Source organism: Chlamydotis macqueenii, chromosome 3 (genome assembly GCF_036417535.1).
Source record: "Chlamydotis macqueenii isolate bChlMac1 chromosome 3, bChlMac1.mat, whole genome shotgun sequence".
NCBI classification, from domain to species: domain Eukaryota; kingdom Metazoa; phylum Chordata; class Aves; order Otidiformes; family Otididae; genus Chlamydotis; species Chlamydotis macqueenii.
The window spans coordinates 90730118-90751962 of NC_141558.1; the positions used below are offsets into that span (position 1 = coordinate 90730118).

Sequence of the window (21845 nt, forward strand, 5' to 3'; positions counted from 1 at the left end):
CCGTCTTCTGTGGCGTTTACCCGGCGGCCCGTCCTCACGCAGGCGGCGGGACGCAGCGCGGCCACCAAGCGGCCAGGACCCGGGGAGGAGGAAGAGGAGGGTGAGGAGGAGCGGGACGCGGGCGGCAGCGCCGTCGCAGCCATGGTCCCGCTGCTCGCGCGCCGTGCGCTCCTCGCCGCCGCCTTGGGTCCCGCCGGCCGCCACCGGCCCCCTCGTCACCATGGTAACCGCCGCCTAACCCCTCCTCCCGCCTTGCCCCGGAGCGGCGAGCCGCCGCACTGAGCTCCCCCGCGCCTTTCCTCTCCCCGCAGCCCCGGCGGCGGCGTCGCCGCGTCCCGCTTCGAGCACGGGGGGCCGGGCGGAGGCTGAGGGGCCCAGCCGGGATAGCGCCATGCTGCGGCACCTGCTGCTCAAGCTGCGGGCCACCGGGCCGGTGACGGTGGCCGAGTACATGCGGGAGGCGCTCACCAACCCCGGACAGGTGCGGGACGGGGCGGGGCCGGGTGTGCGGTGCCTGAGCACCCGGAGCCCGCCGCGCCGCTCACCGGCCCCCCCCCGGCCCCTCTCCCACCCGCAGGGTTACTACACGCGCCGCGGCGGCATCGGCGAGAGCGGGGATTTTGTCACCTCCCCTGAAATAAGCCAGGTGTTTGGAGAGGTAACGCGCGGCTCCTCGGGTCGCTTCTTTCAGCCCTTCAGCTGCGGGGGCCTAGCTGCGAGTTCCAGGCCGGTGTGCGGGTCTGTCACCAACGTCAGAGTACATCAGCAGCACGATGAGCAACCAGCCGTGAAGCTTCCAGTTATTTCCCCAAAAGAAAAATCGGTTTTGAAGGAGGAAGGGGTGTTGTGTGTTTTTTTTTTTTTCTGGAAGATCAAGGAGTCCTTTCATGTGTAATAGTCTGGGACACTGTCCATGCTCAGTAACACTTATTTTAACACAGAACTTGTTTATAAATTAAAAAAAAAACCAAAACATTTCCTAGTATGAAAATTCTACTCGAAAATAGTTTCCAGATTTTGGTCTGGTTCACTCTGGATTGTGTATCGTTTCCAGTAGTAAGGACTGGCTAAACGCTGTTCCCGATGACACTTTGGGAAATGCGTTGTCGTGCAGAACGGCTGTCAGAGGCAGTAGGGCGCTGAGCTGCGTTTGAGCCTTAAATAACAGCTTTCTAGTCTCCAGCTAGAAAAGCATCCCACGCGTTTACTGGTGGAGAGCTGCTTCTGCTAGTCTGACAGCAAAACAATTGCAATTTTAATACTTCAGAGGGCAAAGTTATGTATTGTAGTGTTTTTTCTTAACTTTAAAATACAGAGAGAGAATATTGAACAGTATCTTAGTTACTATCAGACAACAGACAGATACCTCTTCCCACAAGTTCTCAGCCTACGCTGTAACTCCTGCTTTGTGTTGTTTCTCACTGTCAGTTGATAGGAATATGGTATATTAGTGAATGGATAGCCACGGGCAAACCGAAAGCATTCCAGCTGGTGGAACTGGGCCCAGGGAGGGGCACTCTGACTGATGATATATTACGGGTAGGTAATACAGGAATATTCCGTTACAAATTATTTTTGTATAGGAAACCATTGTTCAAACTAAAAACCATTTAGGGTGGTGCTGCTGTGGGGGGAGGCCTCTGTGCAAGCAGGAGGAAGAAGAGGGGAGGACAGTAATACAGGGGTGAAGTTGCGTAGGTTCCTTTGGGGCTTTCAGGGGCTTATTTCTTCTGAGTTAACCCTTTCTGCTCTATCACACTTGCATGGCTATTAATTAAAATAGTACTGATTCAAAAACAAATCAAAAACAAATGGTACATCAGAAGAACTTTTATTCTGCTTACATATGTTAATGAACAAGAAGTCTTAATAACCACAGTGAAATGTGGGATATTGAGCACTTGTTGTTTATAGTGTCTAGGAAAACTGAACCATTTTTCTCCTCATGCTAAACCTTCTGCAGGTATAAGAGGAGCTACTCAATCTCAGGCTATTACTGTTCTAAATTATCGTTTCATGTTGTTGTCCTTACAGCTGTGTAACATGTCCTGTATTTTGCCAACTTCAGTAGAAGCGTAGAAGGCTTTATTAAGATTGATGAAGAAATTCTCGTTTCTTTCTGGAGGAGCAAAATGGAGTCTCTTTCACTGAGACTGTTTTGTTAAATGAAAGCCAACTAAATCTTTTATCTTGAATATAAATAATGAGATTAAAGGTTAATTCTTAAACCTTCAATGTACACAGCACGTGATTGTGCCTAATAGAATTCATCTGCCTTTATAGGTCTTCAACCAGCTTGCCTCTTTACTTAGTAAATGTGATGTCTCTATTCATCTGGTAGAAGTGAGTCCCAAACTCAGCGAGACCCAAGCACTGATGCTGACAGGAGGGAAGGTGCAGTCAAACCCGGAGGACAAGTCTGCTTACATGAAAGGCATTAGCAAGACTGGAATTCCCATTTTCTGGTACAGAGACATTCAAGATGTGCCGCCAGGTAAGGAGCTTGAATGTCTTGTTACAGGGGCAGCGTCCTTCCTTCATTTGCAGTTTTTGATAGTGGAGGTGTTCTGTTAGCCTTCATAATGGATAGAAAAGTAGTTACTATACATATTTGATCTTACTTCTTTTGTATGAGCCCAAGGCAAGATCTTGACTCATTCTTATAACTGCTGCCTATTCTGACTGCCTTCATTTTGGGATTTCATATATCCTGACATTTTATTTTCATGGGAAACCATCTGCTGGCTTTGTCTGAATCTCCTTTTATGAGATACTGATCTAAAATTCATGGACTGGAAGCTAGAGCTAGCCAGTTTTGATGTGTCCAAGCTAGAAGTAAGGATAATTATTTCACAGCCACGTTAACTAGTTTAATTCTTTATAATTCTTAAAAACTTTCATTTTCAACTGGAAGCTGCTATGGAAGCATTAGTAATTTAATACATTCTTTTTTACTTTCCCGCAGGTTACAGCTTTTACTTGGCACATGAGTTTTTTGATGCCCTGCCAATACATAAGTTTCAGGTATAGCAAGATGATTATTGTAATTGTGACCATCTACTTAAATACCTTTTCTCTTTGAGGCAGAATAGAATTAGTGTGCCAAGCCAGATACGTGCATTGTCTATGGTGATAAAATATTTCTAACTGAACTTGGACAAATAAAGGTTAATTCAGCTGATAACTGTAAAATTAGTTAATTGTTTTTGAATGGAAAAACTTACAGAAACCTAAAGACTTTATTTTGCTTACAGAAGTCTCAAGTTTATTTCTTATGCTACATTAATAAGTTTTTAACCTCAACATTATTTTACATACCACTACTAACGAAGACAGTGCTCAGAAGGGCTTTCATTTGAATGGTAATGATAATAGCAAAATAAAGTCTAGTTAGGATTCAGAAGAAACTTTCAACTTCAATTTGATGATTTATGAAAATCACAGGTAGAATGAATTTATTTTATTTAGATGAGTTATGGTGCATTGTCAATAGAAGAGGCAGTATTTTTCTCAATGCCATTTATTCCTTTGAGGTATAATTAAACCTCTTTGTTGACTCTGCAGACAAGTCTCTGCCACAAGCTTTTTCCAAGGCAGTTACTGGAATTAAATAGGAATGAATAATCATTGTTAAAAGCATATTATGTTCTTAAAACACTTGTGAAAATGCTTGACATGTTAGTTCAATCAAATAAACAAGATACTGTTGTACCCGTTAGACTGTACAATGAGAACTTTGGATTCATTAAACAGAGAACAGAGAAAGGCTGGCGTGAAGTGTTGGTTGATATAGATCCAGAAGTTCCTGACCAGCTGCGGTTTGTCCTATCACCATCCAGTACCCCTGCAACAGAAAACTTTATTCAGGTAAGGTTATGCCTACCAGAGTGTGTAGTTACATCTCTGCTGCCTCTTTCAAGTACGTTTACTGCTTCTCAGTTACTTTGACAGCAAGTGGAGGGTTCTCGTTCTGTACGTGAGCAAACACAGCTTACTATTTCCATTCTGCAAAACTTCCACAAGTACTTAACTTTGTACACCGTGACCATATAGCAGAAGAATAAACATGTACGTGAAACTTTGCAAAATCAGAGCTTAAACAGACAAAATGTGTCAGAGTGAACTGAGGCAGCAAGTGACAGAGCTCTGGCTTGCATGTGTCAGATCACCATCTCAATAGTGGCCCTGCCTAAGCCAGGCTCTTAACTCAGTGCAGCAGGGTACTTCTGTGCTATACTGACCTGTAACAAAAGTGTCTGATTTCTTCTTTTCTTCTGAAGTTCACTGGATTCTTACAGTTACAAAACAAAGTAGTTGAGATTAAAACCAACTACAAAGTTTCAAACAGAAAGGCCTTTTTGAAGGCTATGCGCAGCTGAAGAGCTGTTTTCATTCTTTCGGTACCATGGTCATGTAGTTCCACCTGATGCAGGTATTCTTACTCGTTACAAAAACTTCCATTTCAGCTAACTGTAGGTTGTAGAAGAGATGACTGAAATCCAGCATTCGGAAAATACTGATTGAAAAGGATTGTTGGCAAAAACTAGCTGAAGCTCTAGGTACCTAGAATGCACCCCTGGACCTCTATGCCCCAGTGAAGTGATGACAATCCCAAGACGTCACATGTGAGGAACTCTTGCCCCGTACTTGTTTGCTAATACAGATGTTTTGATCTTTGAACCCTGCACTAGCCTGAAGAAAGAAGAGATCATGTGGAAGTGTGTCCTGAGGCTGGTGTCATCATTCAGAGGCTTGCCTGTCGTATAGAAAAGGATGGTGGGGCTGCACTGGTTGCTGATTATGGTCATGATGGAACCAAAACTGACACTTTCCGGGTAAGTCATTTACCTTGAGTAAGAAGCCAGAATTTTTATTTGTCACTTGCATCATTAAGTTATTGTAAGAGAAAGGTCTTGGTTGGACATAATAGCAAGAACCACATTATGCAGCAATCAAAACAGAGTAATTGAGTTCTTATTTAATCACTACCCATAAGGGTTTCTGCCAGACAGAAAGGATAATCTGAGCCCTTGGTACATTTATCTTGAATTTTCAAAGTACAATTTGCTGTTCTTACCCCTCAGATGCACAACTTAGTCTTTGCTAGCCCCAGCTACCTACCGTAGCTAGGGGTACAGCTGAGTATGCTCTTCGAATTTAATTTTTCAGGGTTTCCGGAATCACAAACTTCATGATGTGCTGAGCGCTCCAGGTACAGCAGACCTGACAGCAGATGTTGATTTCAGCTATCTTCGAAAGATGACACAGGGAAGAACAGCCACATTGGGCCCCATAAAACAGCGGGAGTTTTTAAAAAACATGGGCATTGACCTCCGATTGCAGGTATGATAGTGTTTACAGGTATATAAGCTCTCCTAATTCACAAGCAATGCTCTTAAGCAGCAAGAGAGCTTTTATTAAAAAAATCTGATTTTAAAAGAAAGTTGTTTAAAACAATATGTACGTGCGAGATCAAAGAGTTGCTTCTCCTAGATATAAGTTACTCTGGATTCCTCAAAGTAAACGGATAATGTTGTATTTATGAGTCTTCAATGCAAAACTTTGCTACATGTATCAATTTATAAGCTCCACCAGGGATCTCACCAGTTCTACTGAACACTATGGCACCGTTAGGTTAGCGTAAGTGAAAAGGGGGACTATAAGAGTTTGCAGTTATGAGGGAATTTATAAGCAAGCAAGAAGGGCTACAACCTACATTCTTTTCTTTTTTTTAGGTGCTCTTGCAGAATTCATGTGACTCGGCAACTCATCAGCAGTTACTTCACAGCTATGATATGCTTATGAATCCTGAGAAAATGGGGGACTGTTTTAACTTTTTTGCCCTTCTGCCTCATCACAGACTTGAACAACCCGACAGGAAACGTAAGCCAGAATCGAAGTCTGCCTTACCACCCATTGCTGGATTTGGTGAACTCTTACTGCAGTGATTTCAAATACTACAGCAAAATGGCTAATAGCAGTAGGTTTCAATAGCAACTTATTTAAAAAAAAAAAAAAAAAATCAAAGTAAAATAAAGTCCTGCATTTCATGGTTTCACCCACAGTTTTGCAATAATGTAATCAGCATACATACACAGTTAAGATAAGAACAAAATATTTTGATTTGCCTTCAACTGAAAGCACATGAAATGTCACATTACTTCTCCAGGCAGTTTTCCTCACACCAATCTACACTTCAGGGCCTAGCCCCATTCAGAGTAAATCTAGTGCAGCACACGAAGCCCATTGACTGACCTACTCAGAGCAGTTATGTGTAAAAATCAAACACTGCACATACAGAAACCAGCATACACAGAGCAGAGAATGAACAAGGTTTTAGGGGTCTTCTAATAGAGCTGAGTGAAGTATTTACTAGTGGAATCAAGTTAAAACTTGACAGTAAGAAACAGAGGTGCTGAAGAGGCTTTATATGTACTCAGCTTTGGTACTTGCTTAAAACACAAGATGCCTTGACATTTTTGAAGATATTCTTATGAAAAGAATGGTGCCAGAAACCATGCAAAAGGAGTTAATTCATTCCAAAGCACCTCCTAACAGAATTCTCACAGCAGGGAATATCTAATGACAGCTGCAAAAACAAGGATGTATAAAGAAACATTTACTTCTAAGAACATTTGATAGGAGAGCTAATTCATGTAAATAAAAAGAACAAGTCTGATAGGGAAATAAATTTTATTTTCAAGCTTATCAGAGGATATTTACAAACAATGGGATGTATAAAAATATAAAAGTACTTGACAGTGTCCTTTTCAGGCTATAAATTTTACATGAGCTTTTTTCTAGCATCATAGCACTATTTCTTGAATGAACGCAACTTAATTCATCTAGGGGTAAGGATATTGAACACTGTAACCTACTGCTGTCAGTTTGCAGTAAAGGTAGGAAAAAAGGGAATAAAAAACTCAGCTACTTTTACTACTCTGAAGAAAGTTTACTCCTAATGTACATCTGATTTTTTGGTTCCTCGACTATTGGCTGCTTGTGGCTTCTATTGTCTGGCCCCATAAGTCTGCATATACGGTCAGCTAATCTCCTTCAAATGCCAACAGCATTTTTTTTTTTTTTTAATACAACTTGAATAAATAGCTCATACAGTATTTTGGAACAGAGCAGACTTCATGGGGAGAGACATCAGCCAAGACTTCTACTTCATTTTTGTCACCTTCTTCCTCTATTCCTGTTGTGCTTTTTCAAGTGACTGAGCTGGCTTTCTTCCCTCCCTTAACACAAATAAGAAAAAAAAAAAAAACAAAAACAAAACAAAAAACAAAACCACAAGAAAACCTGAAGTGACAGCTCAAGTATAAAATCTGAAGTTTAAAACCAGACCATATCTACATTATTACAGTTAGGATGGAAGATAGCAATGGCTTCACTGAAACTCGGTCACTTGAGCAACAGAAGTTGGGAAAAAAGCACTGCTTCCCTTGCCAAGCCTGGGCAAATACTAGAATACCAACTTCATGGGTGATTGTGTTGGTTTCAAAGATGAAAAATAGTGCCTCTCAGAGGAGTCAGTCCTGAAACCCTGCCTGAACAGGATGGCAAGGTTAAGGGACAAATTCTGCCCCTTCTGAATTCCTTTACAATGCCTTGACAGCATAGAAGGGGGAGGATGACCCCCAGTGCAGGAGGGGCAGGGACTGCCATGAGGCAAGTCCCCCGCCCAAACCTGAGAAAAACATGGGACACATGGTGGTCGGAAGGACTGAAATGCTCTGCCCACTGTGGCTGTAGGAAACTGCCATACAGATTGCACCAAGGTTTTGTACAAAAGTTTGGTATATCTTAACAGGGAAGCCAGAGTTCAGCCTTTACCAACTCAGACATCTACAAAATGCAGTGGCAGTTAGATTAAGTGCAACAGGAAAAGAAAAGGTGGGTTACAGACCCAAACCTACGTGTGGGTACATATTTCTGCGACAGCCACTGACTTTATTGCCAGGTCTCTGTTACTGCAAGCAGCTGCCAGCCCTGAAAGAACTGTATTTTATGTATATCTAACAACTTCAAAAAAGTCTGCTCACCTGCTTCCTTACCTGAATAACAACAGTAGGAAAACAAAACAAAACAAAAAAAAACCCCACTTATCTACACACATATCCTCCCTCCTTAAAAAAAAAAAAGTTTTGTAGGAGAGAGAGGAGATGCTCTAAAGCCTCTCACTGACTTTGCAGTTCAAGCCTGTATCAGTATTTTTAAAAGTATTTCAAACCAAGCTCTGTTAAGAAGCTCGGCACACCAGGGATACGTACAGCCATCCAGCACCTTCCAGCAGCATAATGTTGTTATCTCACACAAAAGGAAATATTTCACCTTTTCTGTTTTTTTTAAAATAGGACCAAAAACCCCTCTTCCATTTGCATTTAGCATTCGTGGCCTCAAACTTCTTTGAAAATACCATGAACTTTAACTGTTACACTGTCATCTGAGGGAATCCTTTCCAAAGAATACTGCTGCTTCCTCCCTATTCTGCCACAAGTCCAGTAAGCGCTTGGAAATCCATCAACTGAGGCATCTGCATAAGGAACTGAATTAGGAGTTGGTTTTGGACTCTTCATTCAGCTTGAACAAGAACACTGAGCACAGTAAAGAGTACGGGAGGGGCTGCAAGGTAAGGTCAGAAGGCAAAGCCTTTTCTCCTACAATCCAGCTGCCTTGGCAGAAGCAACAGGTGATTTGGTATCCACTGTTACTCCTAGGTTTTGAGCAGAGTTAAGGTTCAAGCTAGCAGGCTACAAACTACTCTTGATTTAAGTCCAGGGAACCTTAAAAAAAATTATAAAAATACTAGAAAAAATTAAAAATCTAATTTCTCAAAACAACAGAAGAAAGCTGCATGTATTTTTCCCTATTCTTCCACAACCTTCTGCTAGAAGCTGTTTTTCCAGAGTGAAAGGATATGCTACATCAAGTCTTGTGTGCTCTCTGTGCATTACTTGTATAGTTTTAAGGCAAAATGCCTTTGGTGTGTATCAATGACGTGTGCCAGCCTTGCAGAGCAACACACTGTTGTGGCTTATTGCTTTAACAGACAAAATAAAGGATTAGCATAGCTTTGATTGTCATCTCTTTAGATTGTCAGCCAGCATTTCAAGAGGAATGTAAGAAGTTACAGAGTTTTGGTTTTTTTCAGGTATCTGAAAAAAGTTCAGTTAGGGCAAAGACACACATACTTAATTGTCTTAGCAGCAGCGAATTATTCCTTCATCTATGAAGCCATATTTGACCTAAACCACCGTGTTTTGCTATTAGCCAAAGTATTCTGCACTGATTTCCTTTTACAGTCTCTGTTCGCCATGCACAGTTTAGGAAACAGGAGATGTATCTAAATAACAGAAAACAGTACTCTATGGCCTAGTAAATGGGGATTAGAAAACCATTACAAAATTCTTATTGTGTAGGCTATGAAAAAAAAAAAACAACAAAACAACCAAACCTTGAAAAACATACAAACCGTTCAATCTGTACACAGTACACCTCAGTAATGGCTTTGTAGCCACACAGCTCGGTGAAATGTTACACAGTGGGGCTCATCCCACTGTCCAGTAACTACTCATAGTTTAAGTCAGAGATGGAGAAAAGCTTGTCAGATGACAGTCTATTCCCATGTCAATGCAGGATCCTCTGAGGCTTTGTACACTGAACTATGTGTACAGCATTCAGAAAAAGCAACAGTTGTTCCAAAACTTATCTTCAGTTTCTCTCTGGAGTGTCCTTCTTTGCTGCAATTTAGCATAATTAATAAATCAAGGGTCTTCTTCCATGTCATCTGGATTAGGAGCCATAATAAAATGCTGGGGGTATTCAAGGTTGTGCTCATAAGCATGTTCTTTCCAGCGTGCATCATCACTCTCGTGGGTAATGTAACGCTCCCCAATGCGTGTTTCAAATTCTCTGAGGTCAAGCCAAGTCTGATAGTCCTAAAGAGAAGAGATTTAAGGAAACAGTTTAAGAAACAGCAGCAGTACATACTCACAGATAAATTCTGCAGTTTGTCTCTACTTTTAGTATAAATAGCCATAAGATATAATCAACAAAATTTGTTAAAAAGAAAAAAACCCAACCAAATACCCCAACAGAGTGTCCATAAAGAATGGTTCAAATAAGCTGGTATCTAAGGTTGCTATGTTAGCTTTATTACAAAATTAATTGTATATATACACATACATGAAATTATACTCATTCCAATATTGTTTGTACTCAAAATTAATTGGACTGTCCTCTTAGTGTCTTTTAAGTGATTTGTGTCCGTGGATATGTGTGTATAGTATTGTGAAACCATTGCGAAAGGAACCCGCGTCAAACAAGCAGATAAATGCCATTCCAAACAATTCTCTTCTAAAATGACTACACGTCAGAGCACACATCAGCTTGTGTGTCCGCTTCAGCACTGAACAATGTTTGTCTCTATACTGATATCGGTGCATCCATGCACACATCACTGCCTGCACTGAGGCGAGATGCCAGAAGAGGGAAACTATGTTGATGTCAGACAGAAAGTGAGGGGTGGGAGAGAGAGACAACATTTTCCTTGAGGAAAGAAGGTATTAGCAGATGGGCAGAACCCTGGAGTGCATAAAATGTAAAGCTAAAGCCAGAAATACTCAAGCCTCCATGAATGGTTGTTAACAGACTTTGATAGTAGCAGCGTTAATAACCCTCTGACAGATTTCATAAAAAAAAAAAAAAAAAAGAAATCATTATTCACCTGCTATAAACACAGTGAAAAGGACAGATGGGTTTACCTGTAACCACGGGTGACTAAGGGACTTGTCAACACTGAAACGTTTTCTCATCTTCACTTGAAGCAAATTGTTTATTAAATCAATGGCTGACAAAGAAGAACACAACAAAAGTTATATTCTTTAAATACTAATCACCTCTATCATCATTCACATGCTGCAGTGAAAGTGAATTTTTAATGCGTGTGTGTGTGTATATCCTACTGAACTCTCAAACTTAATCAAGCTCTTGACTTGTATATTTAGCTTTGCTTATGTTAAAGGAGGCTACAAAATAGGTATGGGGTAAGCTCCTCCCCCTTTGATGGAAACACTAAAAGCTTTACTGTATTACTTGTTAATCTTTTCGCTTACCGATTTTAGTGATTTTTCAGAAGTGCCTAAGTAACTTGAGCATAATCCCGTGTTCCAAAATTATGTAGATACTTCCAGTATTGTATACTTTTGTACATACCCTTCCACATCTACCTGTGTGTTAATTATACATACATTACTAATAACAAAGCTAGCATTGGAGAGCTCTAGAGACCAACCTTGTAAACTTCTAGATTGTTCAAACCTGACATTTAGACACAGGTTTTGTTTCACTTGTTAATGTACAAAACTAAAATTCCAGATTCAACTTTGAACCATTTCTGTAACTACAGTTCAGCTAAAAATATGTTTTGAGATCAGCATTCAGCAAATACTCACACATGATTTAACTTTTCATTGGAAATTTTGGGAAGTTTCAAGTTACTTAACCCACTTCGCATGCAGGCAATTAATTTTTCTCGCTAAATCTCACTGAAAATTATCTAAAACATTATATTTGACAATTTGTCTTTCACAAATATATGCCAGCTCATATCTATCCATTTTGGCATAGTCTACTTGAACTCAAACTATCAGTAATTCTCACACACCTATTTGAATGAACCTTGAGGTTTAAGCATTTGAATGTGTTATGTACGTAGAAAGACATTTTAATAGAGAAAATTCATTTCTTTACCTTCACTAGAAATTTCCTTCCAAGGATTTGGTGGGTACATAAATGCTGCATTTTGAATCTGATCATTTATATCCTCATCTTCATTAAACGGGAATGTACCACTAAGGCTCACATAGACAATAACTCCTACGGACCACATATCTAGAGAGCGGTTGTAACCTTTACTCCTGAGCACTTCAGGGGCAAGATAAGCAGGTGTCCCCACTACAGAGCGCCTGAAAGATTTTTCACCAATGATACGTGCAAAGCCAAAATCACACAGCTTCACCTGCAAAAGAAATATATTTTAAACTGAGAAATCCCTGCTTGATCTCCAAAGCGTGCTACTGTTCAAGACTAGAGCAGTACTTGATACCATTTCTGCCATCACTTAAACACTGTATGCACTAGAACAGAGACAAAACATTACGTAAGTCAGTCAGTTCAGGTATTAAGTTGCTGGTTTTGCAGACTGCGGATGGAGCATGCTTCAGACTGAGACCTGAACTGGCGTTGCGCGTACTCAAGTCTGAGGCAGTCTGTGTAGTACATGGCCACAAATGTGCAAATAAGGACAAAAATCCTGATTCCAAACTCAGCTCATTTTCAGAGGCAAATCCATACCCTCACAAGGCACAGAAGCAAAATTTTAAAAGCATGTGAATCCTAGACAGATCTCATTTCTCTTAATCATCTTCATGAAGCTGAAGGCTTTAGCTACACAGAAATCAAACAATGAGTTTTAGCAAGAACTCAGGCCAGCCAGCTCTGGACAGAACAGTCCAATAATCATCCAGGTATAAAGCATCAACAGCTGGTGCCTGCACTAATGCTTAAATCTTCATGGTTCCAGGATGGTTCCTTAACTTGAACACAGAAGGCACTTGTACAGAAAAAAGGATTGAGATCAAGTCCAGCACTAACCCAAAGTTAATAAGTCCTCCTCAGGGTGTAAGAAAGAGCAGTGCACAGGCATACAGTGACTCTCAAAGTCCACTCCACTCTGCATTAGTGTCACAGGACTCAAAGTAATTCCCTGATGCTGCCTAGCAGCTTTTAATTTCTGTATAATCTCCATAAAATCCATAATATCTAAAGTAATAGTTGACTGGGCTAAGTGTTGACAGTACATAAACACTAATACCTCTGAACAGCATTTCTCTTAGCTATTTAGTTTATATTACAGTGTTATATCACACATGGTGATGATGAAGATCCCTGATCAGTGACAAATGAGCCAGTCCTTTTTCACAACAGCTTATAAGCACAACAGACAAGAGCAAGGAGGGGAAGAAGATGCACAACAGGCACAAATTTTTTTCCCAGGGTCAGACAGCACTGGAACAGAATAAAAAAAGACTGTTCTTGAAGCTTCTAGTCCTATGCCTTTTCCACTGGACTGTTCTCACTAACCCGGAATACCAACTTCCACGCGCTCTTCATAAGCATAAAAATAGATGCAGTCTACACAGGCTTTTGCCAAGTGCTGGCAGTAGTTGTATTTCTCAGACTCCTTGAAATAAAGAATGCTGGTGCACAGCATTGCTGTGAGACAAGATCCACATCCGAGGGGAAAGAAACTGAAACAGACCACTGAGCATAAAGCTACGCTAAGAGCTGGAAGGAGAAACAAAAAAAAAAAAAATAATAATAAAAAAAAGACAACTATAATACATGTCATTCAAGCAATTTTAGACTAAGTCAGTTGAACAATCCCACAAGAGGTCACCTTTTAAGCTGCAATGCTTATATTTCTTTCAAAAAAAGAACAACGAAAAGTGATGAAAGAAGTATTTTTTAATCTTCACTCACTTGAGGGAATGGCTCTGCTGATGCTAGTAGTACATTTTCCGGTTTTAAATCACAGTGCACAATATTCTTGAAGTGTAAATTCCTCAAAGCAACAAGTATCTACAAAAAGGAAAGAACATTTTCAGAACTATTCAAGTGGATCAGAAATGTCAAAAGCCACAAGCACTAAGCAATACAGTAAGTTGTATCAACACAGTCTTCAAGAATTAACCTGTACATACTGTGCAAGTACTATTTTTTCCAGCCTATCAAGACCTGGAACTAATGGTTTTGATTTTCCTTTTTTTTTTTTTGTCCTCTCTTTTTTTTCTCTCTCTCTTTTCGAATGCTTACTGTTTTGACATACATCTTTGGATGTCCATAATGTTATGTCTTGCGAAAGAAGGGCAAAAAAATTAACATAATTAACATTTAAAATTATATTATTTCCATGTTTATTCAACTGTCATTAGATGTGCAGCCCTCTTTACTGTCTCTTTTAAATAACAATACAAAAAACTCCTTCTCCAAACTCCATTTTCACAATTACAAAAGATAAATCTAGCTTTTCCTCTCAAAGATGCCAACCTGAGTGACCATGAACTTAGTTATTCGTTCTGGTAGTCGACTTTTCTCACTGGAAAGAATCATCTCTAGCATATCCCCATGCAGCTTTTCCATCACAACAAAGACCCGTTCTGGAGTTTCAAACATACATTCCAGGTTCACAATCCCAGGGTGGTGCAAATTCTAAAATAAAGTAGTACAGGTATATCATTAAAATAAAACAATATGAAATATCCCAAATTACATAAAAATGCTATACCTCAAATCAAAAAGCAGTTAAGTGAAGAGTTAGAGATTAAAAAACTTTTATCTGAGGCAAGAAACCAGCTTGAAACAAACGTCAACCCAGGAAACATGCCAATTATCACTACTAAGACTAATTTGTTTTAATACAAATTATCCATAATTATTAATCTTACAGTCAATACACTCAGTAGCTTGAGTACAGAACATGCAAGAACACTCATAGACTGAGAAGCCAGCAGTGGAAGATGGCCAAAATAATACAGTTTCCTGCTACCTGCAGGAGACAACATGGAGCCAAAGTACCTGTCTTCAGTGGATCCCCTATAGGGGGTAGATACCACTCCCAAGTTATCAATCCTACCAAATACTCAGGAATTCCCACTCAGAATTCTACGATTCCCTTTTACAAAGGCTCAGAGATTGCATACACAGATTTAGAAATCAATTCAGAGCACTTAAACACATTACAAAATCTTATTAATGGCTTAAAACAAACTCCAATGTGATCCAAAAATACTTTTGTACCTGGAGAATGGCTACTTCATTACGAAGCTGACTTTCCTGTTTAGTTGGAAACCTCATCTTGTCAATTACTTTGATGGCCACATCTCTTCCAGTCTTCCTATGTTTTCCTGAACAGAAAGTCAATGTCAGCCATCAAGAGGCAGAAGCAATTCATAGCTATAAAACACTGCAGCTGAAATTCCTTTTTGGGAAAACAAGTCTATTTTGTACAAGTGTACAATGTTACTATATTTATATGTAAAATTGCAACCGGTATATGAGTAACAAGAAGCGATGGGCCTCAACAGGAAGGTTGCGGATAAATTTTAACTAGTCCGGTATGCACATCGACATAGGTGTATTACATCAAGTTTCTGTCTGTGCAAAGGACTTGCACATTAGCAAGTAATACCTCCTCTCACAAAATATTGCCTCTCCTGTAAAAAAGCAACAACAAAGCTATTCAAGACAAATGTGAAGAAAGATCTACAAGTCTTCTCCAGTGGTTTCATACTTTTAAGGGCTCCACATGCACAAGAAATCATATCTAATACTCTAAGAGAACACCAGGGTAATTATGTGCCGTGAAGAACATGTTAACACCCAGGAGGCAGTCTGTTGTGATCAAAAAGCCCTAAAAGGTTGTGGTAAGAAGAAAAACAGGCTGATAGCACCAAATACTATTCCTTGCCACAACGTGCATCAGCTACACAAGAAGCATTCTGCAACACACAGACAGGATGTTTCAAGGGCTAAGTGAGCAGCTGTAAATGCTTACCCAGCTGCTCCACAACTGCCAAACTGACTTCTGTCACGCTCACATCAGAGAGGTTAATGGGGACCACACACTGCAAGACCTTGATGATCTTAAGACATTTAATATTTAATACTAAACTAACATAGAGTAATAAGTCTGCACCAAAGGAAAAAAGTCATTATCTGCTCAGTAGAAGGATCTGGAAGCCATTTTAGGAGAAGGGACGACATGGACAGCTACAAGTGCAAGCAGCACAGGGGAGTCTACTGGAACTGCTACTGGGAGCTCAGCTACGCCTTGCTAACCACCCAGCCAGGCCTCACCTGCTGCTCTGCAGTCAGTACTGGTGGCTGGGGCTTAGGCAGGGAATAGGAACTGCTCCAAAGGCTGCTGTGCCAAACTAATGCACCTGCCTTAAATATCATCATGAATAAAGGGACAAAGCCAGGCTTATCTTCACTGGACAAAGTAAGGCAGTTAATCGACACATCACTCAAGGTTCAAAAGGGTTTACAAGGTTAACAAACAGAACTAACAATTGGAGAGTAAAAAATAAATTTTAAAAAGATTACATTAGTCCTAAGGAAATCATACACTGTAAAATGGACTGTCACAGCCAACTGCATACAGACAGAAGTCTCAAAAGACAAATCTGGGGAGTTTTGTTATTTTGTGTGTAACAAATCAGCAATTTTTAGGCAAAATACTAGAAATCACATCACCCAGCTCTAACTTAAATAAAATCCTAGATTCATGGAAAGTTACTTTGGCTCCACTAGACATGAAATTATGCTAAAATGTAGAAGAAATACCATCAATTATGAACTAGATGCAAAACTCAGAAGATAAATTTTAGATTGCAAGAGAACATAAAGCAAAACCACCAAACTAATAAAACACAAATACAGAAGCTAGACTGGAGCTAAAAATTGAACATGAGGAAAGATTAACAGAAAAGCAGCTTGAAAACTCATTTTCCTAACTAAAGCACAACCAACCAGGTTTCAGGGCAAGTTTTACATCAGTAAGGAACTGTCAAGGTTTTTTTTTGTCTCAGTTTTTCAGACCCTTCAATACTAACCAAAATAGGAAAAGCAAAGGGAAACTGTTCTCACTGAGAGAAACAGGAGTTGGATATCAATAGCCTATAACTTCGTGATTTACAATTTGTAAATGTTTGTCCAGAATAGAAGACACTCCTCTCCCTCAAAAAAAAAAAAAAACCAAACCACAACCTACAAAAAAACCAAACCCCACAACAATGTAAGCAACTTAATTTTACCTTTATTTGTTTAAATAGAAGGTTTTGTAATCATTATTTCAGAAAGCCTACACAGGTGGAGAGATGCCAATATTAGAAGTTACCAGATCTAGTCTCCTCAGACACCAGCAACAATTAAGCAGTGTGCAGAGCCAGAAAAAAAAAAAATTATTTTATATTCTTTTCTTGCTCTTTCAGCTTGTGATTTTATCTTAAGAAACTGAATATGCATATCCTATCTATTTTAAGGCATCTTTAAGTGAAAAAAAATAATATAATTAAAGCCTTTTTTTAAGCATTTATTATGCTTATAAGCATTTCTAAGCATTGAATAGTGAAAAATACCAAGCTGAGTTTTATCTAAAAGGTAATTTAGGAGAGTATATATAGAAATAAAATCAAAACATTAAACTACTGTCTGCATTTGTGCATGTTCTAATCATGAGAGGCAGCATACTTTGATCCACACTATGCTTTAAGAAATTCAGGAGAAAAAAAAAAAAATCAGAATTCTCTCAGGAGTGATGTAAAACCAGACCATCAAACTGCATTTCCATGACGCAGTTCGAAGTAATAGAGAAAAGTATTTAACTACACAATTGGCACACAGAAAAATCATAGCTACAATACTTCCTGACTAGAAAGACAACATGATAGCAGCAGAAAGGTTACCACTTTTAAATCATTAGTAATCACTTTTTCTTTCTTTCCAGTTTTATGGTGTGTGGTTCTCTCAACACTTGAGATAGAACACATAGGATTAAAAAAAAAAAAGAAAAAAAAGAGAAACAGTTCTTATGATGCATTTCTAGTACTACTTCTTTTTCTGATTACATACTATAAATGAGTTATATGTTGCAATAGAAGTTTTTAATAACTAAAAGTGATAAAACTGCATTTGAAACCTAGAACTGAGAACCTCTTAACAAAGATTTCCTCTCTCTATCCTGCTGACAGAAATTCGTAGGGCAACTGTTTGCATAAAATATGTCAATAATATGTTTGCATGAACACTGTCAAAGCATAAACTCCAATATGTATTTTACTAATAGCTTTTGGCCACATCTCTCAGATATTATTAAAAATAGGTATAACTGACAGCCTTCTTAAATACATGACTTCTAATATTGCATAACACAGACAACAGTGTTAGAATTTGCAATTAAAAAACCCCCACATCATTAACCAAGGCCAAATTCAAACTTGAGATTGTTTTGTATTTAACTGTGGTCAAAAAGCAATGCATATTCTAAAACAAATTTGATGCCAATGTAAAACTCTAAATGCAAAAAAAATGCATTGTAAGAAATACTGTACCTAAAACTGCAGAGAGACACAGTAAAGTAATCCAAACAAAACTTTTAACAAGATAAGCTTCATCTAGACATTCTAGATACAACTAAGTAAATATGAAAAGGCTAATTATATCAAGCAGACAAACATTCTACCTTAATAAATGCATAATGAAATCTAATGTAATTTACCTCCATATACAATACCAAACTGACCAGAACCCAGCACTTCATCAGCAAATATTTGGTACACAGAGCTGATATCCTAATGCATGAAAAAAAAGAAATCACCAATATCAGTAGTAATCAAAATGTTCATGAGCATATCAGTAGTAGCTAAGCTGTATTTACATTTGATGTTAATCAAACTCCGTAAAGGGTGCCATCGTCACCCTGAATGGAGTGGAAAAACATAACAAACTTTTCCTGGAGAGGATCCACTTAGCTGCTCTGTAAGCAGGTACGTACATGCATATAAACTAACAGCTGTGCCAGGTAGGTACATTATTTCCTGTGTATAACACAGACTTCAGCTACCATATCCTGGTGTTGCTGTCTCATGGAGACACTGCTACTATTAATTACTCTGTAATACCCAGGCAAATAAGCACCATTATTATATAATGCATATGACTCACCACATTCTCCTGGACCTGGCTATTTGAAACAGAGATGCTTAGAGATAACTCTTCTGCAACAAAGAAGATAAAACTGAGTAAGTAAATAGGAAGTGCAAGCTTTTTCTAGTAAAAAGGGAAAACAAATAAAACAAACAAAAAAAAAAAACCTTCACTGACTTCTAACAGAGTCATGGGGAAATTATTTTTATTGATGTTCTGCAGAAACATCATACCCTGGAACTCAGCTTTCACAGACTTATTTAGATAAACAACCCTGGGAGTTTTGACTATTTTGGTCATACCACTTATTACAAAAACAGTAGAATAGTACAAGTATGTACACAATAGAGAGCTAGAGAACCAAAAGCAATAGTGATGTGGCAACTGTATCAGAGTTCATTAAACTACTAAGAATTTCTGGTAGTAATATAGAAAAATACAAGAGGATCAGGCAGATTCCTTATAGTCAAATGAATGTGGTTACTAATTTTCTGTGGCATCAAGATATACAGAATTAATGCATAAGAAAAGGAAAGAAATCAAGCAAAGCAAGTAGCTGAAGACCTGATAATTAAAAAAGCAATAAAATCCATAATATAAATGGATGGTTTGTTTCATGGTGGTGTGGTTTTGTTTAGTGAGGGGGGCCTAAGGTGGTAGCTTCTGTAGGAAACTGCTAGAAGTCGCTCCCCTTTGTTCAGTGGACTCAGCCGGGCCTAGGGCAGACCCACTGCTGGCCAAGGCCGAGCCAATTGGTAGCAGAATGTCCCGTTATAACGCCTCTGCAATAACGTATTTAAGAAGGGAAAAACAGAAAAAAAAAAAAAGAGAGAAGATGTGAAGAAGCTGAGTGGGGGCAGAGAGGGGGAGGCGTGAGCCTTGTGGGCCTTGCAGGCCTCACCCTCTGGCCTCCCGCTGGGCAGCCGACTGGGCCCAACTCAGCCCGGCCCGGCTGCAAGAAGTGGAGAGGAGATGAGAAGTGAATGAGATGTAAAAAGGATCCTGAGAGGCGTCTGCCAGCCTGTTGTGAAGAATTTTTCTTGTGAGAGGAATGGCTGTAGATGAAGCGAAGAAGGAGGGGGAGGAGTAATGCGGCTCCTGGCCAAGATTCCCCTGCAGCCTGTGGTGACGACCGTGGTGGAGCAGGTTGTCCCCCTGCAGCCCATGGAGGTCCACGGAGGAGCAGAGATCCACCTGCAGCCCGTGGAGGACCCCACGCCAGAGCAGGTGGAGGCCTGAAGGAGGCTGGGGCCCACGGAAGGTCTGTGCTGGGGCAGCTGTTCTGGAGAGACTGCACTCGTGGAAGAGATGACCCACAGTGAAGCAGTTTCAAAAAGGACTGGGGCCCATGGGAGGGACCCCACAAAGGAGCAGAGGAGGAACGTAAGGAGTTCTTCCCCCAAAGACAAAGCAGTGGTGTGAAACAATGCATGATGAACTGACTGCAACCCCCATTCCCTCTTCCCCCCTGTGCCGCTTGGGGGGTTGGGGAAGGTAGTAGAGATAATGTTAAGCTTGGGAAGAGGGAGGAATGGAGGGAGGTCATCTTGTTCTCTGTCTCATTATCCTGCTAGTTTTAGAAATAAATGAATAGTTTTCCCCAAGCCGAGTCTGTTTTGCCCATAACGGTAACTTTAAGGATTTCTCCCTGTCCTTATCTCAAACCTTGAGCCATTTTTCTTACATTATCTCTCCCTATTCTCTCGGAGGGTGAGGGGAGTGAGAGAGAGACTGCATAGTCTGGTCCCGATCGGGGCTGAACTACAACACACGGACAAGTCTAGGAAAGGTAATCTAAAAGTAAAAGCAGATAAGTTTTCAGCCTGCAGCAGATGTTAACATGAAGTTTTCATTATAGGAGTAACACTATGATGCAAGAAGAGATACATCAAGGCAGGCAGAAAATAACCCTTTCCTTTGACTTCCAAGACAGAGGTGAAGCATCACAGACAAACTGGCACCTATCATTTGTTATGTTAATGCAAAAAAAAAAAAAAAAAAAAGAACAAATTCACATACAAGATGAATAGATAGAAGATACATTATAGATTTCCTAGCACTTTGAAAAGAGTTTTTATCACCCTAGAAAGAGCTTTAGACTTTAAAAAACACAATTTTAGAGAACAAAGAAAATGTCTGTATCTGAGTTTTGCCACCTGTGCTTTTTCTCAAAGTAGGAATTTACAAACTTAAGACAGCAACAAATACTAGTTCTCAAAGACACTCTGAATACTGCATCTGAAATATGAACTGGAATTACAGCCTTGCATGTATCTACTGATTATTGACTACAGTCAAGTCTGTATTGGAATAACAGTACAGAATACAAGGAAAAACAAGGTGGCAGACAAAAAACTTACTAAGGTCAACACAAACTGCAGCAAGGTTGAAACAAGGCAACTAGAAAGTGAAGATACAGTTTTTGAAACTGGTTAAAGAGAACACACTGAATCCTTCTCCACAGATGACTACAAAATATAAAATATCTGGTAGGTAAAGATTGTGTTATGCCTTCCAAATAAATCAATTTTTGTAGTTTATGAAATGCATAAGAATAAGGGCTGAAAAAAACAGGTAATAGTTTACTAGTCGTCTCTTTCTCATTTCAGCTCAGAAACATCCCACTCCAACCACCAGGTACAAGGTCAGAAAGGATTCTTTCCTGTGGGTCAAACTGGAAGAGCATCCTCATTTCCAGCTACTTTCTGGTCAGAATGTGGTATAAATAGACTAGCTAGCATCTTGTGGACATTTTGACACTGCCAATTCCCAGCTGCTGCAAGTATTTCCAGCATTAGCAATATCTCCCTCCTCTCCTGGTCTTTTTATTTAAGAGAACATATTCAAGGCTTTTGGTTTTTTTAACAAAGTCTCACTTTCTTAAAAGCTCTTGGGATACATTTCATGGCTCACAGTGTGCAGGAAGGAGAGAGATGAACAGACATTTTGTGGGCTTTAGAGTTTAAAAAACAATTTCATGAGCTGACTAAGAATATGGGACGACATCCAACAACCTATAGTTGTTTCTTATATTCCTACAATCCTAAATATGCTAAAATACTTCCTTTCTG

General features: G+C 39.6%; 2 protein-coding genes across 4 annotated transcripts in view; one reads left to right on the plus strand and one right to left on the minus strand.

Annotated features, from left to right (window-relative positions):
• Positions 1 to 92: 92 nt before the first annotated feature.
• Positions 93 to 6058, plus strand: NDUFAF7 (NADH:ubiquinone oxidoreductase complex assembly factor 7). Of its 2 annotated transcripts, XM_086745031.1 has the most exons (10): positions 93 to 223; positions 312 to 481; positions 578 to 658; positions 1429 to 1539; positions 2284 to 2494; positions 2966 to 3024; positions 3754 to 3867; positions 4692 to 4835; positions 5170 to 5343; positions 5736 to 6058. In XM_086745031.1, the coding sequence occupies exons 1-10, from the start codon at positions 142 to 144 to the stop codon at positions 5946 to 5948; spliced, it is 1359 nt and encodes a 452-aa protein (XP_086601157.1). In that variant the 5' UTR covers positions 93 to 141; the 3' UTR covers positions 5949 to 6058. The 2 variants fall into 2 exon arrangements, with proteins under 2 accessions (XP_086601157.1, XP_086601158.1); XM_086745032.1 differs by lacking the exon at positions 1429 to 1539.
• A 618-nt stretch (positions 6059 to 6676) lies between these two features.
• Positions 6677 to 21845, minus strand: part of PRKD3 (protein kinase D3) — a 51389-nt gene continuing 36220 nt past the window's right edge. For both annotated transcript variants that reach the window (XM_086745029.1, XM_086745030.1), the window contains 8 exons: positions 18793 to 18845; positions 18347 to 18419; positions 14866 to 14972; positions 14116 to 14277; positions 13549 to 13647; positions 11758 to 12025; positions 10770 to 10855; positions 6677 to 9944 (listed from right to left, as the gene is read on the minus strand). In XM_086745029.1, coding sequence (XP_086601155.1) covers positions 9771 to 9944; positions 10770 to 10855; positions 11758 to 12025; positions 13549 to 13647; positions 14116 to 14277; positions 14866 to 14972; positions 18347 to 18419; positions 18793 to 18845 — 1022 coding nt within the window. In that variant the 3' untranslated portion in view covers positions 6677 to 9770. The remainder of the gene's footprint in view (positions 9945 to 10769; positions 10856 to 11757; positions 12026 to 13548; positions 13648 to 14115; positions 14278 to 14865; positions 14973 to 18346; positions 18420 to 18792; positions 18846 to 21845) is intronic.

Excerpts from the sequence above, each read along its gene's own strand:
- NDUFAF7 (XM_086745031.1), top strand. The coding sequence starts at position 142 with ATGGTCCCGCTGCTCGCGCGCCGTGCGCTCCTCGCCGCCGCCTTGGGT. Across the intron at positions 659-1,428 it reads TAAGCCAGGTGTTTGGAGAG|TTGATAGGAATATGGTATAT; the intron begins GTAACGCGCGGC and ends TCTCACTGTCAG. Across the intron at positions 3,868-4,691 it reads CAACAGAAAACTTTATTCAG|CCTGAAGAAAGAAGAGATCA; the intron begins GTAAGGTTATGC and ends ACCCTGCACTAG.